This window comes from Euleptes europaea, chromosome 12 (assembly GCF_029931775.1).
Source record: "Euleptes europaea isolate rEulEur1 chromosome 12, rEulEur1.hap1, whole genome shotgun sequence".
NCBI classification, from domain to species: Eukaryota; Metazoa; Chordata; class Lepidosauria; order Squamata; family Sphaerodactylidae; genus Euleptes; species Euleptes europaea.
This window is the reverse complement of record NC_079323.1, coordinates 25480404-25501581: the sequence shown is the minus strand read 5'-3', so window position 1 is coordinate 25501581 and position 21178 is coordinate 25480404. Positions and strand designations below refer to the sequence as shown.

The following is a 21178-nucleotide window of genomic DNA, read 5'->3' as shown; positions in this document are numbered from 1 at the left end:
TGGGCACTTAAATTGGTGCCTCTCCAAAGATGCAGTCTCCTGAGCACATGAAGTTAAGTAACACTATCCTGGATTGTGGCCCAAGCTGTTCCTCCCTTCATTGCTAATGGTCACTAGGTCACACATAACACATACAGGAAAGCAAGTATTTTCTTAGCGCCCCCCCCCCCCACAAACTGTAGTTAACCTACCGATCATCAATACTATTTTGATAATATATATGTAGCAGCTTATCCTTTATCCAAGCAATCTGTTTTGAAGCTTCTTTTCCAGCTTCTGACTGCAAAGAATATTTCTTGTATATCTGTGCAAGTCCCATCATAGCTTCTTTTCTCACTCTCCACTAAAACCAAACAAACAAAACAGAAAGCCAAACATTAGGCTTAAGTCTAAATGATACGTTTATTTTTAAATCTACTGGTACATATTTTTCAAAGTATGACCTGGCCACTGGGATCAATGCCACAGTAACATCAAGAATAGATTACTGTAATGCACTGTACATTGGTCATCCTCAAAATCAACGTGGAAACTCCAACTGGTCCAGAATGCAGCGGATCGGCTATTAACGGGAGCTAGACAGAGCATGTATATTGCTACCATTCTGCAGACCCTCCATTGGCTCCACTGACTATTAGAGATTTGATTGGAGGCGCAGATATTTTTTTTAAGTTCCTTTGGCAGCAGCTGCCGCCACAGCACAAAGATCTTCACTGAGCTAACTGAAGGTAAGCTGTGTGTATGCAAGAAAATAACAACTTATACATTTTTAAAGGCATCCTATTAAATAGAGCTTCTGCCTAAAATGTTGAAAAGCTACTATGAGTTATGCATGACTTCATTGCTGACATTTTGTGGTTGGTTCTGCCTTTTGTGGCAGCCATCATATGCTTGGCTCTGCCTCCTGTGGCAGCCATTTTGTAGTTGCGCTCACCACCCTGTGTCAGAATTCCAAAGATGCCCATAGGCTCAAAAAGGTTGGGGACTCTTGCTTTAGGATTTACGGGACAAACACAGCACAACTGTACCAGGAAACAAGCGGGAAAACAGCAGAGCTCTCTGATCACAGCAAAGATAAACTCCCTGTAGCAAATTCTAAATGTGTGTTCTGGACAAGATGAAGTTTTTGAAAGTAGTCAAGTTCAGATTAGATCAAGAATACCTAATAACTATGGAAACACCATCTATTTGAGAGGGACCCGAGGTGGCAATATGGGTGGTAGCCACACCTGTCCAAACAGTCTGCATTAACAGAAGGGACCAAAGCAACAGCAACAATACTAAAGAGATGGCCTGTAGTTAGACTGCAATCGACATGGAGTCCAGATCAAAGCAGGCAGGAGCAATTTTATTGGCAAAAGTGTTTCACAAACATGCCAAAGTCTAAAACCTTCCTCCAATTTAAATGGCTCTTCCAATGGGGGAAAGAGACAATTAAATTGGAAGAAGGCTCCCTTGCAGAGTGGTAGGATGTAGGCCAGTGTGGCCTTAGTATAATTATTACTGTAATCCCAGAGGATTAAAAGCCTAGAGGTCCTTAGTACCAAACTATACTACCTCTACCAGCCCAGTCAGAGAGTAGGCAGTACTCAAACAGGACCACTAACCTATTCTGGTGGTCAACCACCATGCGATCCAAACACTCAAAATTAGATGTTCTAACCTGGAGATATTCTAAATGACCAGTGAGGCTCTGCCTCCTCAGCAACTGAACCTATACTCAAGCCCTACTGAAAATCCAGCTCAACATAAACATAGCATGGAGAAGGAGAAACAACAGAAACCCAAGATTGGTTTGTGTAAACCCTGGTTTGATGATGCATCTGAACTGAGTCACAGAAAGCACTTGTGTATAGAAGTTTAAGAAATGTACTTTCTGATCAAAAGATGTCACACACAGATTTTTCACAGCACTTGAAAGAAGGAACTGGCAGAAAGAAATTTGTTGTACTTCAAAATTATGCAATCCCATATTTTCAGAAATACAAAAGGTGTGTATGAGTAGCAGAAATAAACACAGTAAGTGAATATGGAGTTCAACAATTCTGTGAGAGACTTTAACAGCAGAAAGGTTCTTAATGTGCTTAATAAAGTGCCATTCTAAGGATCCCTTAGGCCTTTAGTCCATGTAATTTGCAAAATGACTTACCCGTTTATCAAGTGTTCTTTCTCTAACAAAGTTAAGTAGGTGATCATTGACAAGCAGAAGGTCTTTCTTAGCAGCAGTAACTATTGATACAATAACATCATGCCTAATGGCTTCTTCAGGGTCATGAGATCTCACTTTAAGATACTCTGTACAGAGAAGACATTTTTAAAATCAGCATATATAGTTAAACAGAATATCAGTAACAGACTCCTGTAAAACCATTGGTCCTAGAGAATGAGATACAGAGGCCTGTACAATAAAACATTTCCCTCTTAAATTAGTTATAAAATACACGATGAACAAAATATTTTCACTCATTAAAATAGTTGATGTGGGGAGATCCTTGTCCAACAGTAGTTGTGGAACTAGACACCTGCTAAAGAGCTTTTTTTCTTCTGCATGGTATTTCCTAACACAGAGAAAAAACAACAATACTAAGTGCAGCAAATAAAAAGAAGAGTTGGTTTTTATATGATGACTTTCTCTACCACTTAAGGAAGAATCAAACCGGCTTACAATCACCTTCCCTTCCCCTCCTCACAACCGACACCCCGTGAGGTAGGTGGGGCTGAGAGTGCTTGACTAGCCCAAGGTCACCCAGCTGGCTTCATGTGCAGGAGTGGGGAAACAAATCCAGGTCACCAGATTAGCCTCTGCCGCTCATGTGGAGGAGTGGGGAATCAAACTTGGTTCTCCAGATCAGACTCCACTGCTCCAAACCACTGCTCTTAACCACTACACCAAGCTGGCTCTCAATGCATCACCCTTTCCCTCCACCAATCCCTCCCCTCAGCATAAGAGAACATATGAAGTGTGATGGATTCTTCTTAGGCAGATGAGATTTACTGTTACCTGTTAAATCTTTTGCTAGATCTGGATGATTCATAAGGCAGTGACTAGCGAATTTCACACATTCAAGACGAATGGGGACGTGAATGTCATTAAACCTGTTTTCAAAACAAATCATAGCATATTTATAGAACTGACACGCTATGCTAATTTCAATTTTCACCTTGGAGATGGCAGAATTTATCATTTTGTTGTTGAATGCCAATATAATACATGCATTGAGAAAATGACTGGCACATGGGCCAGGATTCAAAAAGATACATCCAAGGATTTGGGCATACTTTGAACCTCAGACTCTACAGTATAGTGTACATATGCAGTGCATAATATCTTTAATTTCCTTGGCTTAGGGAGGAATATGGAATATTTATGCTGCTTACATGCAGCAATATTCTCATCAATTTAAATAATTAACAGTAAAATTAATTGGCTATTAAAGCATTAGTAATTTATAGACAGAAATTAATAAACTTTCAACCCCAGATTCAGGCAATGGGTTAGAACCAAAGTCACATCAGTACAGTATATGTTGCCCAAGTGAACATATAGCTGCCCTATACTGAAACAGACCATTGGTCCATTAAGGTCAATGTTGTCTACTCTGACTGACAGTGGCTGTCCAGAGTCTCAGGTCGAAGTCTTTCACATCACCTGGCCATTTTAACTGGAGATGCAAGAGCTTGAACCTGGGAGCATATCCTTGGGAGCATTCCTTCACCATGTAAGTGGTACTTTCCCAGCTCCCCTCTAAGCCCCTAAAATTCTTCTCGGGAGGGGGGCAAGGAACCCTCTTGAACAATTAGAGGGGACAGTGAATTGTCAAAAATCATCCTTCCCTTTTCTATCAATAGAAATGGTGAACACTAGTGGAATAAGGGTCCATGAGTCGGAAGCGACTTGATGGCACTTAACACACACACACAGTGGAATAACACCTTTGGATACAACCTAATATTCTTTTACATATGTGCTAAAAGTATTCTAACCCAATAAATATTTCTCTTTTTAAAGAACTTCTGAAACCATTTGATTATATCTAGTTATATCGAGAAGTATCTCTAAAAAGTTGCATATGGAGGTACAACAGGATCCAAGCAGTGATAAGAGCTTGCCTGCACACACTCTGTGATTTCTATCTTGGAAAAATCAGGCACATCTCTTTAATGCCACTCAATGTAAACACAAGGAACACCAGAAATTCAGAAAGCCCAATAATGTGCAAGAAAGCACCTTGGTTTAACTCAACAGAAAGATCATATGATGAACAGATAATAAATTTACTGAAGTGAACATCTACAGACTAATATTTTACTAATTTTCACCAAGATTCTTCTAATTAATGATTTCTACAACCCACTCATCTGCATCTTTAACAGGGTTTTCCTTTACAAGATTATGAACTTTGATCATCTATCCTGTTTAAACCAAAGAAAGGACCAAGCGGAAGAAATATACTTTGGTCTGCCATTCTTTCATACAAATAGTTTACATCAACACACATATATATAATCCAATTCAAAGACTGAGTTTTTCATTTCTCTATTTTTGAAACATTAATAAAATATAATGCAATAATTAAACACATCATTGCATTTCATGTGTCATTAGATTCAAATGATATTTCCAAAGGCAACAAGTACAGTAAATGCTGTCACCTAAAGCGGAGTATAATTTAACCGTTAAAGTGGCTAGTAATGATCATCTCTTTGGAACAAAATAGGCAACTCTAGCTTTATCTATGTCTCAGAAAACAGTATCAGTGCTTTGTTCATATTTGCCCTTAAAAGAAAATTTTCTAAAATTCTGATTGCTACACAATGTCAAACTGTAGGAAGGTTACAAAAACAGTATATACCTTCCCAAGTAGCACTGCCAAAGTGGTTTGTTTTGAGATGCCAATTCTGAATCCTTTGCTCCAAACATTTTTGCTAGTAGCTTTACAACTTGCAGGCGTTCTTCATTGTCATTGCTCTGGAAAACGAATATGTTTTAAAAATAAATAAAATGTTAATAAATTTTTCCCTGTAATAAGATAGACAAACAGACAGCCCATTCCTGATTGTGGGGCTGGGGAAGGCTTGGCCATGGTGGCGCCTCCAAAGAGGTTTCGCTGCTGCAGCAGAGGGGGGGGGAGGGCCATTTTAAAATAAAAATTAGGAAAAGGGGGGGAAGTCCCATTGAAAACAGTGATGCTGCGCCAACAAAAAGGTGGTGCAGCACCACTGTTGCTTAAGGAGGCGTTCCCAGACTGAAAGAGGTTAGGAGGCTCCCTAATGGCAGAATGGTCCCCCAGAACGCCCCGGGAACACCTCCCGGGACGTCGGCTTGAGGACTTGCGCTGGCATCTGTGCCAGTTTAGACAGCGCAAGTAGCAAAGACGCCAGCATAGGGGTCATGCCGCCTCCTAAGACCATTCGGCCCCCAACCTCAGGAATGGGCTGTAAATGTTTTTATCGTTTAATTTATTTCGAAAAGATGGCCTCTAAACTTCCTAAATTAACACATAATCAATTCTTTGAGATAAATCTGGCCTTCATACTAACCTGACTATAATACCCTGGATCTAAAAACTTACCTTAAGTTTGAATTCAAGCTGTGGCAAAACTGAGAGTAGCAGATGACTGTCAATATTATATAGTTCCAGAATTAAGTCAAAAACATGCTCCGAGAGATCACTGATAGACGTTTTTCCTAACATAAGCACTTGATTAAAGAACTGGAAGACAAAACAAAATATATCAACAGCAGAATACAAACCAGTTCTCACAGTCTTTCTAGCAATCCACTTAATTTTCATGGGTAAAAAACACAGGATGAGATTCTGTGCATTAAAATGCCCCAAAAGCAAAGCTAAAAGTTGCACTCCTCAAAACTATTCTATAATTCTGTTGCTCATAGTAGTAAAATTATTGAAACTGTTTGGGAAACCCATTTTAACAAATGGCTATTTTCACTTAGGGCAATTCAGCTTATGAATACAAGTTTAAACTCCAAACGGAATGTCCCTTTTTGCCATAGAAAGGTCCAATAACCCAGCATTCTTTCAAATATCCCTCTAAATTGAATGTTTAGTAACATAACTAAATTACAAATAAAAACCATTATATTAACTCTAAGCATATGTATTTGGAAGAATCCTCTCTGGTTTCAACGGGATTTACTGCCAGGTATGTACTTAAAGCCCACAGCTGAAATCACTTTGCGTCCTTGACTACACATTATTAAAGACTTGTTTAATGGAAATGCGTGACAACACAGTTATGCAAGATATAGAAGGATCTAGTATTTTATTTTGACTTATACAATGGCCCAATAAGATGTAGCATGTGAAGCAGGTGATTACAGATATGAAAAGCACTGATTTCTATAGTCACAAGGCTATACATCATGGTAATTACAGGACAAGTCTGTAAACTCCCAGCAACATGTAAACATTTATCCACACAAGAAAACTTTGCGGAGAAAATATACTGAGGGAACTGGTCTTAAGACAGTGGTAGTCTGCTCACAGAGAGCCACATTGGTAGTTACCCTCATCCCAAACAGCCACATTTACTTCCACTGCAGGCAAGAGGCCTGCATTTCAAGGAGGCTTGCAGTTAATCCATTCCTTTAGTGACAGCTGTTTCAAGGTGGGAATCAACTACCAACCACAAACAAGAGTCTTGTCTACTTTCCTGAAACATGGGGCAGGTGCAGCACTGGAGAACAGTGCTTAGAAGAGCCACAGGTGGTATGTCAAAGAACCACATGTGGCTTCTGAGCCCCAGAGTATCAGTGCCTTATGATAACACATAATGCAATCACTCATATCCATTCAACCCTATTCTATGCATATTTATAAAGTCCATTGAGTTTAATGGGATTTGCTCCCTTTTAGGCACGCATAATATTGCAAACTGTCCTCAAACTAAAGTAAACCATCTTGTGGAGATTTGTGTTGTTAGAAGTATACACATCAACTATGTCACCTATCCCATATCCAGCAATATATCCACCAGTTGATGCAATTAGCAGATATTTTCCTGCCTGGTGAACAGTGTTCTAGGCCCCCATGTACATGGACACCTTCTTCTTTTTTATGTGTATAAAATTATTTAAAGCATTTTCAATCTGAAATACAAAGTTGTGAGGTTTTATAAAACACAATTTATACAAATTGCTCATATTCCTCTCCACAACCACAGTAATCCTCACTTACATTAGTAATGTATGGTTCAATAGCTTGGGCTGTCCTCTTCAATAAAGCCTTTGCCAAGTCATACGCTTGTTTGTTCAGGTTCTGAAATATATATTTTAGATAGAAATGATGTAAGAATAAGTTTGTGATTTAACCTCCGCTACTAATAAATGAATCACAACTGTCTGACTTCAGATCCCTGGGGGATGGGGAGAAGTTGTTTTTATTTTTTTAATGGACATCTATTTAAAAAAATCTAATTAAAAAAAAAAGAAAAATCAACTGTCGTAAGCATCCTTTTTAGAAAATGCTGGTTTAAAATGAAAATACAGCCAAATAGAAATTGTTCTGCTATTCCTACATAGATGTTTTGCAGTGTATGTGGACTACATAATCAAAGGCTTTATATTGCTTCTGTGTTGTATAAAGGCTCTATTTAGCTGCAACTTAATGTTTTAATTGTTATGGCAACCAGATAGAATGCACACTTACACAGTAAGGAAATGAATTTTTAAAAAGGGAATGGATTTAAATCTTTTTGTTCTTGGTGATTAAAAACATTATTTAAATTAGTTTACCCTGGTATCCAGTTTTTCAAAAAATGAAACATGTAGAATTCAATCCCAAAATACTGTTGTAGAAGAATCAGATCGACTGCATTCATTGTATTACTATTGGGATTATCGTGCGCCAGTCCTAAAATTTAATATTTCCAAACAGGGTGGATTTGATTTAAATCAAATCGATTTAAATCACGTTTTAAATCACTAGTCAGTAAGATTAGATTTTCATAATTTAAATGATTAGTCACTGGCAAACCACCCCATAAACAAAGTCTGCCTAGTAAATGTCGGGATATGACGTCACCCCATGGGTCAGAAATGACCCCGGTGCTTGCAAAGGGGACCTTTACAACACTATATTTAAAACATGGTTTTCTACATATACAGCACTTCTCATGTTGTTTAATTTGGGCCACCAGACCTTGCATTTCTTTGTTGCAGTGTTTGCAGTTTGCATACATGCCAGCTTTACCCATAAGTTGAAGAACTTCATTAAAATATTCCCAAACTGGGTCTCTTTTATGGCTTGCTGCCAGTATAGGTTTTCTCCTCCAGGGAGAGAATAATATGATAAACCTCAGGCTATACATACAAAGATCCCAGGACTTGTGGAGAATTCTGCTCAAAAGGTTTCATTATCATTTTTACTGCTTGTCCCTTCCTCCTCACACCTAGCTCCTTGTGCAAATCTATTCCACTCCAAACAATCTATTCATTGAACTTCTTGAAACTTAGCACTTAAGAGATAAGGGGTTGATTCTGGGTACATAGGTTTGCAAAGGAACAATGAGATTAAGGTCTTTTTCCTCAACTGTGTATGTTTATTTTATAACATTGTTGCTGTGAAGAAGAGGCATGTTATCTCTGCAGAAACAAATTCACAGTTTTGAGAACTGCAAAACCAAGCAGCTGTGATAATATCGTCTCGAAAGGAAAATCTGCCCAAAATAATCTTACAGAAACCTCTGGAATAGCATGACATTGTGAATGGGATTAATGGAATTAATTTACCAAAAATTTTAAACATTGCATGAATATATAGCCTCCTGCTACATAATTAAAAACCAATCCTTTTATCATGATGAATAACCTTTGGACTGTGATGTTTCTTAAATAGAAAACTATCTTTTGATAATTTTTTTTAAAAGCATTTTATCAAAATCTGATTTTTTGTTTTAAAAAAATCATTGATTTTTATCCACCCTTTTTCCAAATAAAAACTAATATTTGTTCTTATTTATTTACATCATTTGTACCATACCTTTCTGCCCTCATTAGGGCCACCAAACCTCCTAACAGTTTAAAAACATAAATAATAAAATTTTATTGTAAAAATAATTAAACCCAAACAGAAGCACGTAATTAAAATCAGTAAACCAATTAAATACATATACAATACACTAAAATACACAAACATAAAAAGAACAATTAAAAACATGGCAGGAAGGTGGGATCACTGAGGGAACACCAGATGAAACAAAAAACTCGTCACTCGCTGGTGGAAGATAGCAACAGGTGGGGACAGGCTAGTGACTAGTCATTTTGGGAGAGAGCTCCAGAGTTTTGGTGCCATGGTTAAGAAGGCCCTGTCCTGGAGCAGGGCCTTGGAAGATGACCTCTGCACTCAGGTAGGTTCATAATGGAGTATTTTGGTTGCAAGCCTGTACCCTGGTCCCAGGCCAACACCTTGAATTGAGCCCAGAAACATATACTTTTTTCCTAGGAAAGTCTGCAACTAGCTAACCATAATTGTTCAAGACTTTTTATTCCTTGGCTCCATCATCAACCAAAAGGGAGACTGCAGCCAAGAAATCAGAAGGAGATTGAGACTGGGAAGGACAGCCAAGAAGGAGCTAGAAAAGATTCTTAAGTGTAAGGATGTGTCACTAACAACCAAGATCAAGTTAATTCATGCCATCGTATTCCCTATTACTATGTATGGGTGTGAAAGTTGGACAATGAAGAAAGCTGACAGGAAGAAAGTAGATTCCTTTGAAATGTGGTGTTGGAGGAGAGTGTTATAGATACCATGGACTGCCCCCCCAAAAAATCAGTGGGTTATAGATCAAATCAAGCCTGAAACGACCCTAGAAGCTAAAATGACTGAACTGAGGCTATTGTACTTTGGTCACATTATGAGAAGACAAGTGTCACTGGAAAAGACAATAATCCTAGGAATAATGGAAGGCAGCAGGAAAAGAGGAAGATCCAACAAAAGATGGATTGACTCTATAAAGGAAGCCCACAGCCCTCAATTTGTAAGACCTGAGCAAGGCTGTTAAAGAGAGAATGTTTTGGAGGACACTGATTCACCCCCCTGAAGGCGCGCGGGGGGTTGAACAGATCTGCGCCTCCCGGCCGGGAAGTGCAGATCTGTTTAAAGGGCCCCCCGGGCGCCTTCAGGGAAGCCCCCTGAAGGCGCGCGGGGGGGTGGAATGGATCTGCGCCTCCTGGCAGGGAGGCACAGATCTGTTTAAAGGGCCCCCCCACACGCCTTCAGGGAAGCCCCCTGAAGGCGCGGGGGGGGAACAGATCTTCCCGCAGGGAAGGCGCGCAGCGGCGGTGGTGGTAAGTTCCCCCCCTCTACCGTATTGACCCGCGTATAAGCCGAGTTGGGCTTTTTCAGCACTTTTTTTGGGCTGAAAAACTCGGCTTATACGCGAGTATATACGGTATGTACTCAAGTGAGAGCAGACACAGAAATAAAAGCACAAGACTTTGTGAAACTGTAACGCCTGCATAATCTTGACAGAAGGGTAACTAAGATTAACTGTAGTCTTCTCCCTACAAAGAGCCAGAAAAGTCATAATTTATTCTCCCCAACACAGTTTCTCCTTCCTGGCTTACCATGGAAAATGATGGCTACCTTGCCAACTAAAACTTGCCGATATTCAGAACACTGGAGATCCACTGGGATTGCCAGAGATGTCAGGTATTTCAGATATGAATATTACATAATTAAACAAAATGAAGAGCTATGCTCCTGATTTCACCTCAGAAAAGCATCAACTATTATCAGGCCCTAATTCACAGCTCAACGGTTTAAAAAACAAGACATATCGTGAAGATATATTTACATATATAAAAGAATATATTCTATTAATCTATATGATATATTTTATACTTTAAGTGTTTTCTGAGGAACATTCAATACATTGAAATGTAACTATACAAAAGGCTCACGTATACACTATTAATTTAAAATATTGAATGAGAAAGCAAAAGAAAGAAAAGCAATCATAACCAAGGTAGTAGATAATGTTGATTAGACACCCAATCTGAATCCCTACTATAGAGTTTTTGCATTGCATCTTTTGTTGTGCATGGGAACACTGAAGAGAACTTAAAACTAAAGTTCAGAACACATACCAATTAACAGGAAGGAAAAACCAGATATGACCTATGTGTATTCTGAACAAGCCCCTGAAACAACACCATTTCAGTCCTAGCTGATATACATGAAAGTTCATCTCCTTAATTAAAGTGGTTATTCTACACAGTATATTCAAGAATAAGGGGCAAATTACCTTTACAAGATGTCACTTATGAGGACAGCATCCATCCCCTATTTGCCTAGTTACACTGCTCTTCCAACTTCTCCCCTAACAACTGCCATGATTATGAACACAACTCCATCCTTCCATCTTCTGGAAGTTTGGGGCTGCTAGTACTAGCTTCTTGAAGTTGGAACAAGAAGAAAACAAGCATGTGTGAATGCATTTAAACCAGGGTAGCACTGGGCTGAGTATGTGCACAATCCTACTTCTTCTACCTTCAAGGAGCTGTTGAATGCCTGAGAAATGGGGAGGGGGAGCAGAGGAAGAGAATCCAGACCAATCCAACTGTGAATTATAGCACATTTATGAAGTCATTAATAAAAATGTGTTTGCAATATCACTTTACCATCTAAATTACTACTGATGCTAAATAAAATAATAGTGACACAGTAAGTTAAGAAATATTAATGCTTACCTTATGTGCAGGCACCAGGTTAACTAACACTGTATCCAAAAGCTCCTGAGATACTGTATCACCTTCACAAATGATGGAGCTCATCAAATCCACCATGTGCATATGAACCTTCTGATTATGACCATTGCTGAAATTAGAAAAGTTGCTTTAGAGCTCAGCAAAGCAAAATGATTTATAGGGGGTAATAAGCTGCTATTGTACGGATGTAAAAGGAAACAATAGTTCTTTTAAAAAGTTGCTTCTCTGAACAGTAGAACAAACTCCTTCTGTTTTCTGGAACCACAATACAAAACTCTCAGTGCAAAATCACTGGCATTGCAATGATTTTCACAACACTGGAAATTACAGCAATAGTTTAAATATGTGCAGGCAGTTTGACTGAAGGAGGTAGAGATATAACCAGCCTACCTCTAACCCATCAACTAGTTATTACAGCGGCTCAGCTCTGGGGAACTGTTGTGGCCAATACTGAGCCCAGTGTCCCTACAACAATTCATGTTCAACAGAAACTACTGATTTAAAAAGTTCCATATGTGCCATTCTGTATGTGTCGTCTCACTGGGACAAGAGGCATCTAAAACAGATTTAGTAAACAACCATAGCAAATTAAACAAATGCATTAGTCAGGAAAAACTGTAGATATCCAGTCACCAAATTATCTAAAATTATCTAAACTTCTGATGCCTACCAATTTTAAATATCCTTTTAGCCCTAAAACCATCTTGAACATATAGTTAAAGATACTCACTTAATTACTGAAAACAATGTTCTGTATAATTGTGTGAAAATTTCATTGCTGTCTTCTAGTTCAAAGCATATGTTGTAAGACTTAACCCATGCAATGTTCTGTATAGGAGAAGAAAAGATAACCATAAACTGTAACTTCCCCAAAATTAACAAGCATTGTGGCTGATGAACATAACTATGTTTGGCAGTCAAAACTTGCTTTGTGCACAGTACATTCCAGATTCAATCCCTGGCCACTTCTGGTAAAGATATCAGGTGCTGAGAAAGATCTTTTTTCATCTCAAACCCTAGAATAATTGTCTGATACATCACTCTGTAGAAGGAAGCTTCATATATACTAGTTGTAAATTGTTGAAACTTACCTCAAGTAAATAAAAATATCTATTGAACTGTGGGCTTTTTGTGTCCTCTAATCCTTTCAGCTGTCTTGTTATGAACATAAATATATCCTAAAACAGAAAATACAGTAATTTACTTCACATCACATGACAATGTATATGTACTTGTTCCGTAAGTATTTACTTCAACTGAAAGACACTTTTCTACAGACTAGTAAACTTGTAACATGTTTAACTAACCTCTTGTTCTCACAATCAAAGTCTGAAGCACATAAAAAGACAGAAAGTATTAGGAGCGTCAACCAGGAATCTGTAGCACCAATTTTCAGTTTCATTCATTTTATTTTGAGAGATCAGATTCTGAGTTTTCCCACTCTATAATAAATAGTGTTGAAAGAAATAACACCTCACTCTTGGATCCTTTCGTGTTGAAAGGAGTAATTCATGTTCTTCGCCTCCCCTTCTGAATCTGCATCCATTCAGCAACACCAATGTTCATATTTTAGTGTGAACCCATACTGAATATGCTAAAGCTTTCAGCATTTGGCATTCCCAAATCCCATGTTTGTAATGGGTACAATATACCTAGTGATACACGCCTATGCAGGAAAGCACAAATTTTCCCAATGGAAAAGTATGCAGTAGCCTGTTGCCATTCTTAAGTTGTGGCCTGATAGCATCTGTTTTCCAGGTTGCTACTACAGCACCCAGTTAGGAATAGGTCCCAGAAAAAAGTATAGTACTATTTCTTCCCAGGAGACTGTTAGACTCACTATAGATCCCATGAGGATACTATCCCCATCTGCTTCAGCTCTGTAGCATGGAGCATCTTCAGCAGAATTTTTTTCAGAAGGGATCAAGAGTTAGAACTCCAAAGCAGCACAAAGTCGTAAATCTTTAGCACAAGATCAAAAGCTACAGTTTCAATAAAGTTTTTCTCACTTAAAAAAAATCACAGTCTTTACTTCATAATTCTGCTCTAACATGCCTTTTCATGTTCAGTTGGATAACAAACATAAACTCCCCAGGAAGCTTTGCAACAGATATCAAAATAATGAAAAATTGACTTGGTTGTTGTTTCATATAATCTTTTCTTATACTGCCAAGGGTCAGTTAACACTTATTTTTGGCCATCAAAGCAATCTCTGCAATTCCTGGATATGTGCTTATGTGAACAAACACAAGATATACATTGAGCAATAACAAACACAACAGCAATCCCTATGTGTCTTGGAAATAGTGCCATCAAGATCACAGGTACTGCTGCTAAACATAATCAAGTCTGCTTGCTTCACTTGAGCACACATCCAAGGCCAACCAGGATAGCTTATCGGGACAAAAATGCAAAAAATAAATGATGACATTATCAAAGTTCTTGAGAGAATGAAACAATCCCTGCATCAGAATGGGCCGTTTAAATCAAAATTTTACAGAGATGGCCACCAGGGGGCTTTCTCTGACAACACTTTTCCATTCCAGGAGTACAGAAAAGACCTACACAGCACAACGCCAAGCAAGACTACAAAGCAAGATTAGGGGAGTGGTTTCCAAAAAAGGTTCCCTTGTATATATCCCTTTTGAAAGGCTGTGTTAGACATTGTTGAACTGAAGGCGGCATGCAGAAAAATCTAGTAAAAAAGGACTTTAAAGATAGATTTAATTTCTTCCTCCTTATACATAAACCCTTACAAATGCTTTTTTTCTTGCTGTCAAGTAACAGCTGGCTTATGGCGACCCCGTAGGGTTTTCAAGGTAAGAAACCATCAGAGGTTGTTTGCCATTGCAAGCCTCCATGTCATGACCCTGGTATTCCTTGGAGGTCTCCCATCTGATTACTTGCCAGGGTCGAGGCTGAGAGTGCGTGATTGGCCCAAGGTTACCCAGCAGGTATCCATGGCAGAGTGGGGATTCAAACCTGGGTTTCCCAGATCCTTGTCTGATACCTTAACCACCACTACACCACGCTGGCTCTCTGATTTTTGCCATCAAGTCACAGCTGACTTATGGCGACCCTGTAGGGTTTTCAAGGCAAGAGACCATCAGAGGTTGTTTGCCATTGCTGCCTCCATGTCACAACCCTGATATTCCTTGGAGGTCTCCCATCCAAATACTAGCCAGGGCTGACCCTGCTTAGCTTCTGAGGTCAGGCTAGCCTGTGGCTATCCAGTTCAGGGTTCAAATGTACTACATGCAATTTAGTCCATTTATTTATAGTGCACATTGTTGTTTAATGTACATGGCACTTTACAGAATAACACATTCCTATATCCAAGGAACTTGCAATCTAAATTTTAAATGAGGGGGAGACAAAGGGAGAGGAGGAAAGGGAAGGCATAGGAAGAGGCAAGAATAAAAATGGATGAACAGTAATATGTTATCAGAGTTGGTTTTAATATCTGGGATATTTATGCAGCCATATGCAGCCCACTTACTCCAATCTAGTCCTACACAGTCAAGGGGAATTCTCTGGACTAAGCGGTTCACAAACTTGCCTTAAGGGGGTTTCATATTGTCAATACAGTGAAGAGTGCTACAGCTGACTACCTAGACTCATATCCAAATTGTTCCGCTGGGTCAACAGAGGATGGGCCTGTTGTGATTTATCATCCTTTGTGGACCTCTTTCCACATATACTTCACCTTGATTTTCATCTGCAGTAGGATTAGGGGAACTGGGGAGAGCAGAGGCTAGGCTATCAAAGTTTGGATAAATTGTTATATTATAGCCCCAGGACAGTATTCTTTCTAACTGCATGGCTCAGAGAAAGAGATCCCTACAGACATACTTGATATATGCAAAATATCTTCAATAGCCAGAATCCTTTTAGAAATTTTAATGTAGTCTAGTATAGGGAGAAAATACAAATAGAACTAAGTAAAGCCAACTGACAATTCTAGCTACTCTACTAAATATTTTAAGCAAAAACCCCTCAATACACTTCTCTTAAAGGGAAGTCAGCGTGGTGTAGTGGTTAAGAGTGGCAGACTCTAATCTGGAGAACCAGTTTTGATTCCCCACTCCTCCACTTGAAGCCTGCTAGGTGACCTTGGGCCAGTCACAGTTCTCTCCGAACTCTCTCATACCACATGGAGGCAGGCAATGGCAAGCCACCTTCTAACACCTCTTGCCTTGAAAACCCTACGGGGTTTACCGTAAGTCAGCTGTGACTTGACAGCACTTTCCACCACCACCAAAGGGAAGTGAAGAATGTAATACAAGGCAGCCTCATTGTTTCCCCCCCCCCAAAGGTTTTGTCTATATGAAAGGGATTTTGAGTAATTCATTCAACATTTAATTCAGCAACAAATTCAAATCACACATGAACAGGAAACAACAGAGCAGAAATCATTTGTTGTACACCCTCCCCACGCACACATGCACTTTCTCCATAAGAGTAATCAATTTTTTAAGAACCAGTTTCCCAAAAACTCAATGTACCAAGAATTGTACAAACAGACAAATCTGAATTCTGGAACTTTAATACTGATTATGATCAATGTTAAATGGATTGGGAAACATTGGAATAACAGAGAGCACTTAGCAGATAGAAGGAAGCACTGAAACAATCAACAGAGGATCGTAGAAGTACAACATCCACAATACTCTGCAGGAGTCTGATATTTCAGAGGAGAGCTGAGGTGAGCAACCACAGTTCATGAAGCATAAAACACATTTTGCTCCCCTCAGTGATATTCCCAATATACAAGCCACAAACGGTCACCTTCTTAGAACTGGTGCTTTAAGGAGTATATGCAGAAAGAAAGCATCCCACTGCTGGAAGCTTCCTCAGAACATAATATTCAGTATACCCAGCTGTACCCACGTCCCAAGGACACAGCTGCTGGGGCATTAAATGCACCATGGAAGTTTGGCATAGAGAGCAGAACGTGGATGAAGGCTGCTCAATATAAAGCTGTGATCATGATCCAGAATGCCCCATACAGAAGCCAATAATAGAAGCAGCTTTCCCCCTACTACAGTCAAAACAGCAAACCCCAACCACATTGCACAGTGCAAGAACTAAGTCTATAAAGTAAACTGCCTAGCTCATCCATGCAAATGACACACTCATTTTCATTCACTATTGGAAACTGCCATTTTTTACATGTTGCACTAAGACAGCATTGTGATAAGAGCAGCAAACAGGAGCCAACAATTAAAATATTTTTAAATTTATTCCAAAAAACCAAGTAAATCAATACAGATATATGCACACAAAGTTTCCGAAAAGAAATGCAGATAAATGCACCATGATAGTGCTGGATGCTGTCAATTTAAATGCTGGTTCCTGTCATTTGGACATTTCATACTACAGAAATAAAATTCCTACACAGACCAAATTACTTCAGAATTTGTGCAGATTAGAAAACAAATATGGCAATAAAATCGACAAAATTACTTTGCCTTTTGACAGCAGACAACTACACACTAAACAAATTATTCAAAAAATTAATAAACAAATAATCTGCACACACCAATTTTAAGATCAAAAGACACACATAATGGGGGGAATCTGCTTGTTAGACCAGTTTCAATCCTACACAGCTAGTGAACCTCAGAATCATTGCATAAAGCACACTCAACTAGGCAGAAGTTTCATAGGCAACCTAGTTAATATTTCCTAGTTTTATTCTTAGGGTCATCACAATATACTTGCAACAATTCTGAAGTGGCCACATGGGCGAAACCTGTGGCCTCTGAGAAGTACTTGGGGGACTTACTAGATAACAGCACAGCTAAAATAATGTAAGAATCTATCATTTAAGATAAATATTAAGAATGTGAAACTCCAAGCCTAAAAGCATATTTTTTGTAAAAGTAATGTCACATTACTGGGAGTTCATTTTAAACAGTTTACAGATGAGTGGTCATTGTCTCACAGTAACTTCTCCCTGTTGTTACTGTAACAATAATTTAGTCCAGAGAACAGAATTTAAGCGCTTTTGAAAATTATCTCACCTATATTTTAATAGCTGTACATTGTAAAGCTTGCTGCTGAAGAGTGTGAATCTCTGTTATTTATATTTCCTTGTAAATATAGAACATTATTATTCATTCAGACTCAGAGAAGATAAGACACCATCTTACCTTAAGTTTATCTGGTGAAGTATATGGTGCTTCAGGAGCATATATTCTAAAAATATCAGCAAGACAGCATGCTACAAGCAAGCGTACATCTTTATCAGGATGCTTAAGAAAAAAATCAGAAGCAAGATGTAAAGCAAGATTTAGATACAGCTCCTTTTCTTCTTCAGAGTCCTGGTCCATATCCATGAAGGTTTTTACAACCATCTGCCAAAAAAAAGTTCAAAGATAAGCAACATTCTACAAACAAGTCTAAAATCCATTAATCCGTTAAAATCCATATAGAGACAAGTAATTAAAACTCTGGGTTGCCAACTATGGCAAGAATGGTGTGTGTGTGTGTGGGGGTAGAGCAAATAAAACTCTTTTTCCCTTCATAATAATCTAGGCTTGTCATCATTTTCCTGAAGAACTGCAGAAGTCTGGCATTTTCCTAAAGAACTGCAGTAAACTAACACTGCTGTTCTTCCACAATAAAAAATAAACATCTGGTGAATTTATGAGAACTTGTTTTAATTCACCACAGTTTGCTTTTCAGTAGATATTTATACCCTACTCTTCCTCCAAAGAGCTCAGCACAGTATACACTATGGCTGGTTATTCCCACTCTAGCTTTAAAAGCACTCTAGGTGGAATAACAAGCTGAGACACAGCAATTGTCCCAAGGCTAGCTCGTTTTGTGGCTGAGCAGTAATTTGAACCCAAGTCTTCCCAAACCAAATCCAACATTCTATTCACTATATCACAATGGTATACCACTCTCCTTCTGTGAATGTTGTTGTTATGTTTTATTTGTCTGGGATTTTTTAAAAACTGAAAATGTTTCTCTCCTGTTTCCTTATTAACCTACAAGGCAACACACCAGCAGTTTCATTATTAACAAAGTATGATTTCCTAGCAAAATGTCTGCAAGGATGATATTTTTATTAGTGTACCTGGCAAGGTTTAACAGCTAGCTGATTCAAACCCACAACTATCATTCTTAACAGCGTTCAAATATTAAAATTCTTAAAAGCTAATTGTAGGGATATTTAATTAAAAAGCAAAGATTACAATCACATTTAAGCCTGCAGTTCCTTGCTAGAAACAGATCTCTGCAAACACAGAAGGCATCCGTTAATGACCATATTGCATCAAAATGATCATTTTACACTGCAAAATTCTGTTATGATTTAACATGAGGCAAGCACTGAGACAACTACTCATGCTTCATGCAAACTGTATGCAGAAGAACAGTAGTTAATTTAGATGTAATAAGAGACAAAATATAGCTCATTGATTTGGACACACTGCATTCTGCTTTATCACTACACTATAATGGCAATAGATTAGAAAATACCTGTATTTAGGAATGATTGTTTTTAAATATCTTTCAAGTAGCAAATTATGTACTTCATAGCAAAAGTAATAGAGGTTACAGATGCTTTTATTCAATACTATAAGACCTGAATGAAATTATTTTGAATAGAGGGCTAAATTAATGCATGCAGAAGTCATTCCAGAGGAGTATTCATTTAGCTGTACATTTTTATCTTGCCTTTCCTCTAAAGAGTTCGGGGTGGTAGATTTGGCTTCCCTCCCCTATTCTACCACCACAACCACCCTATCAGGTAGATCAGGCTGAGAGTGACAGTGTGACTGACCAAAGATCAACTGCTGTGGAGATTTGAAACTGAGTGGAGATTTGAAACTGAGTCTCAAGGTACATTATAGTCACTACACCACACTAGCTCACAGACTAAAAATTACAAACACATCTTATCCATATGTGGTCTCTACTAGCTCTGATTTACACTGATAATTCAGTCAACTACTAACGGGTTAAGTTAGGGTTGCCAACTTCCAGGTGGAGCCTAGAATTCTCCCAGAATTACAACTTCAGACTGCAGAGATCAGTTCCCTTGGAGGAAAAGGCAGCTTCAGAGGGAAAACTTTATGGTAGATTCTAGGTGAAATCCCTCCTCAAATTCCACTCTCCACAGGCACAGCCCCCAAATCTCAATGAATGCCCCAACTGAAGGTAGTAATTCTAGTGGATTTTAGGTACCCTTGAATACAGAAAGCCACAGCAGATGTATGTTAGAGGCACGTGGGACTGATATTACTGTAATAACTCTTGATAAAGAGTATACGGTACATGCATAATGAAGCCCATGATGTATGGTGATTGTATATACTTGTATTCATGAATGCAGATACTCAAAATTCATCCACCATTCTAATAAGTTCTTCACTTAGCTAAATAACAAAACTCAGTTATTCTTCCCTATCTTGCCTTTAAAGAAAAAAATTAAGAAATCATACATTTAACTGTAATGACAGTGACAAAATCTTATCACTTTCCCAAATACACATCAGAGGAAAGGAAGAATACTTGTGTTTAAAAGGTGGCAGAGGCACACCGTAATAATAGCCATAATAATGATAGCAACGCAGATACTCCTCATCAGGCAACAACAAAAAATGCAAAATGCTTTGGGTGGGTTTACGTGCACTGATGTCAATATGACAGCTCTTTGTGACACAGATAAACACTTGAATAGCACTATTCTGCTATTCTCACGGTGCTTTAAAAATGTGAATAGCAAGGTATTTTTCTAATACTGGTAAAAGCACTCTAAACAAAAGCATACATGAACACACATAAACGAACAATGCAGAAAAGACTAGGCATTTACATGATTTCAAGCTGCCCAAAATAATTTTCAAAAAGTATCAAGCAGTTCACTCACTTTTAACCGCCGCACCATTTCTTCTTTAGAAATTTTATCAGATATTTCTTTAACTCCTGGAGGATAAGTAATTTTTCCATCATTGGCTCTTGTCTTAGAATGAGCCATGATGCCACTTCAAAACCTGACGGAAAAAGAAAATGAAAACAGACAAGATAACAAATCAGAGAGGTAGCTAACTTATTTTACATCTCAGATATAAGACCGATGAACACAACTGACATATAAAGGGCCCAAATGCAGAAGATGTCACAAATGCAACCTCTTCATACAAAACTGTTTTACTTGAACTTTGTTGCACCCTTATATATCTATTTTACAAAATCTGTATCCCGCCTTTCTGCCCTCACAAGGGCCACCAACGCAGATAACGAATTAAAACATACATAACATCACATTTGAAAACCATTAAAACCACTCCCCCACAAAAAAAAACTCACATAGCATTATAAAAATTAAAAACAGAGCCAAAATTCATACAAGGACATAAAACAATAATTACATTAGGAGAGATCACTGATGGAACACCAAACTATATAAAAAAGTCTTCACCCGCTGATGGA

At 38.4% G+C, this 21178-nt stretch overlaps 1 protein-coding gene across 1 annotated transcript in view; it reads right to left on the bottom strand.

Annotated features, from left to right (window-relative positions):
- PDS5B (PDS5 cohesin associated factor B) overlaps positions 1-20741 on the bottom strand; it is a 55712-nt gene extending 34971 nt beyond the window's left edge. The window contains exons 1-11 of the mRNA XM_056858088.1: positions 20616-20741; positions 17887-18090; positions 12823-12909; positions 12462-12559; positions 11714-11840; positions 7200-7280; positions 5574-5714; positions 4854-4969; positions 3002-3096; positions 2150-2295; positions 192-343 (exon numbers count right to left, since the gene is read on the bottom strand). Of these exons, the coding sequence (XP_056714066.1) occupies positions 192-343; positions 2150-2295; positions 3002-3096; positions 4854-4969; positions 5574-5714; positions 7200-7280; positions 11714-11840; positions 12462-12559; positions 12823-12909; positions 17887-18090; positions 20616-20723 (1355 nt within the window). The 5' untranslated portion in view covers positions 20724-20741. The remainder of the gene's footprint in view (positions 1-191; positions 344-2149; positions 2296-3001; positions 3097-4853; positions 4970-5573; positions 5715-7199; positions 7281-11713; positions 11841-12461; positions 12560-12822; positions 12910-17886; positions 18091-20615) is intronic.
- Positions 20742-21178: the final 437 nt, after the last annotated feature.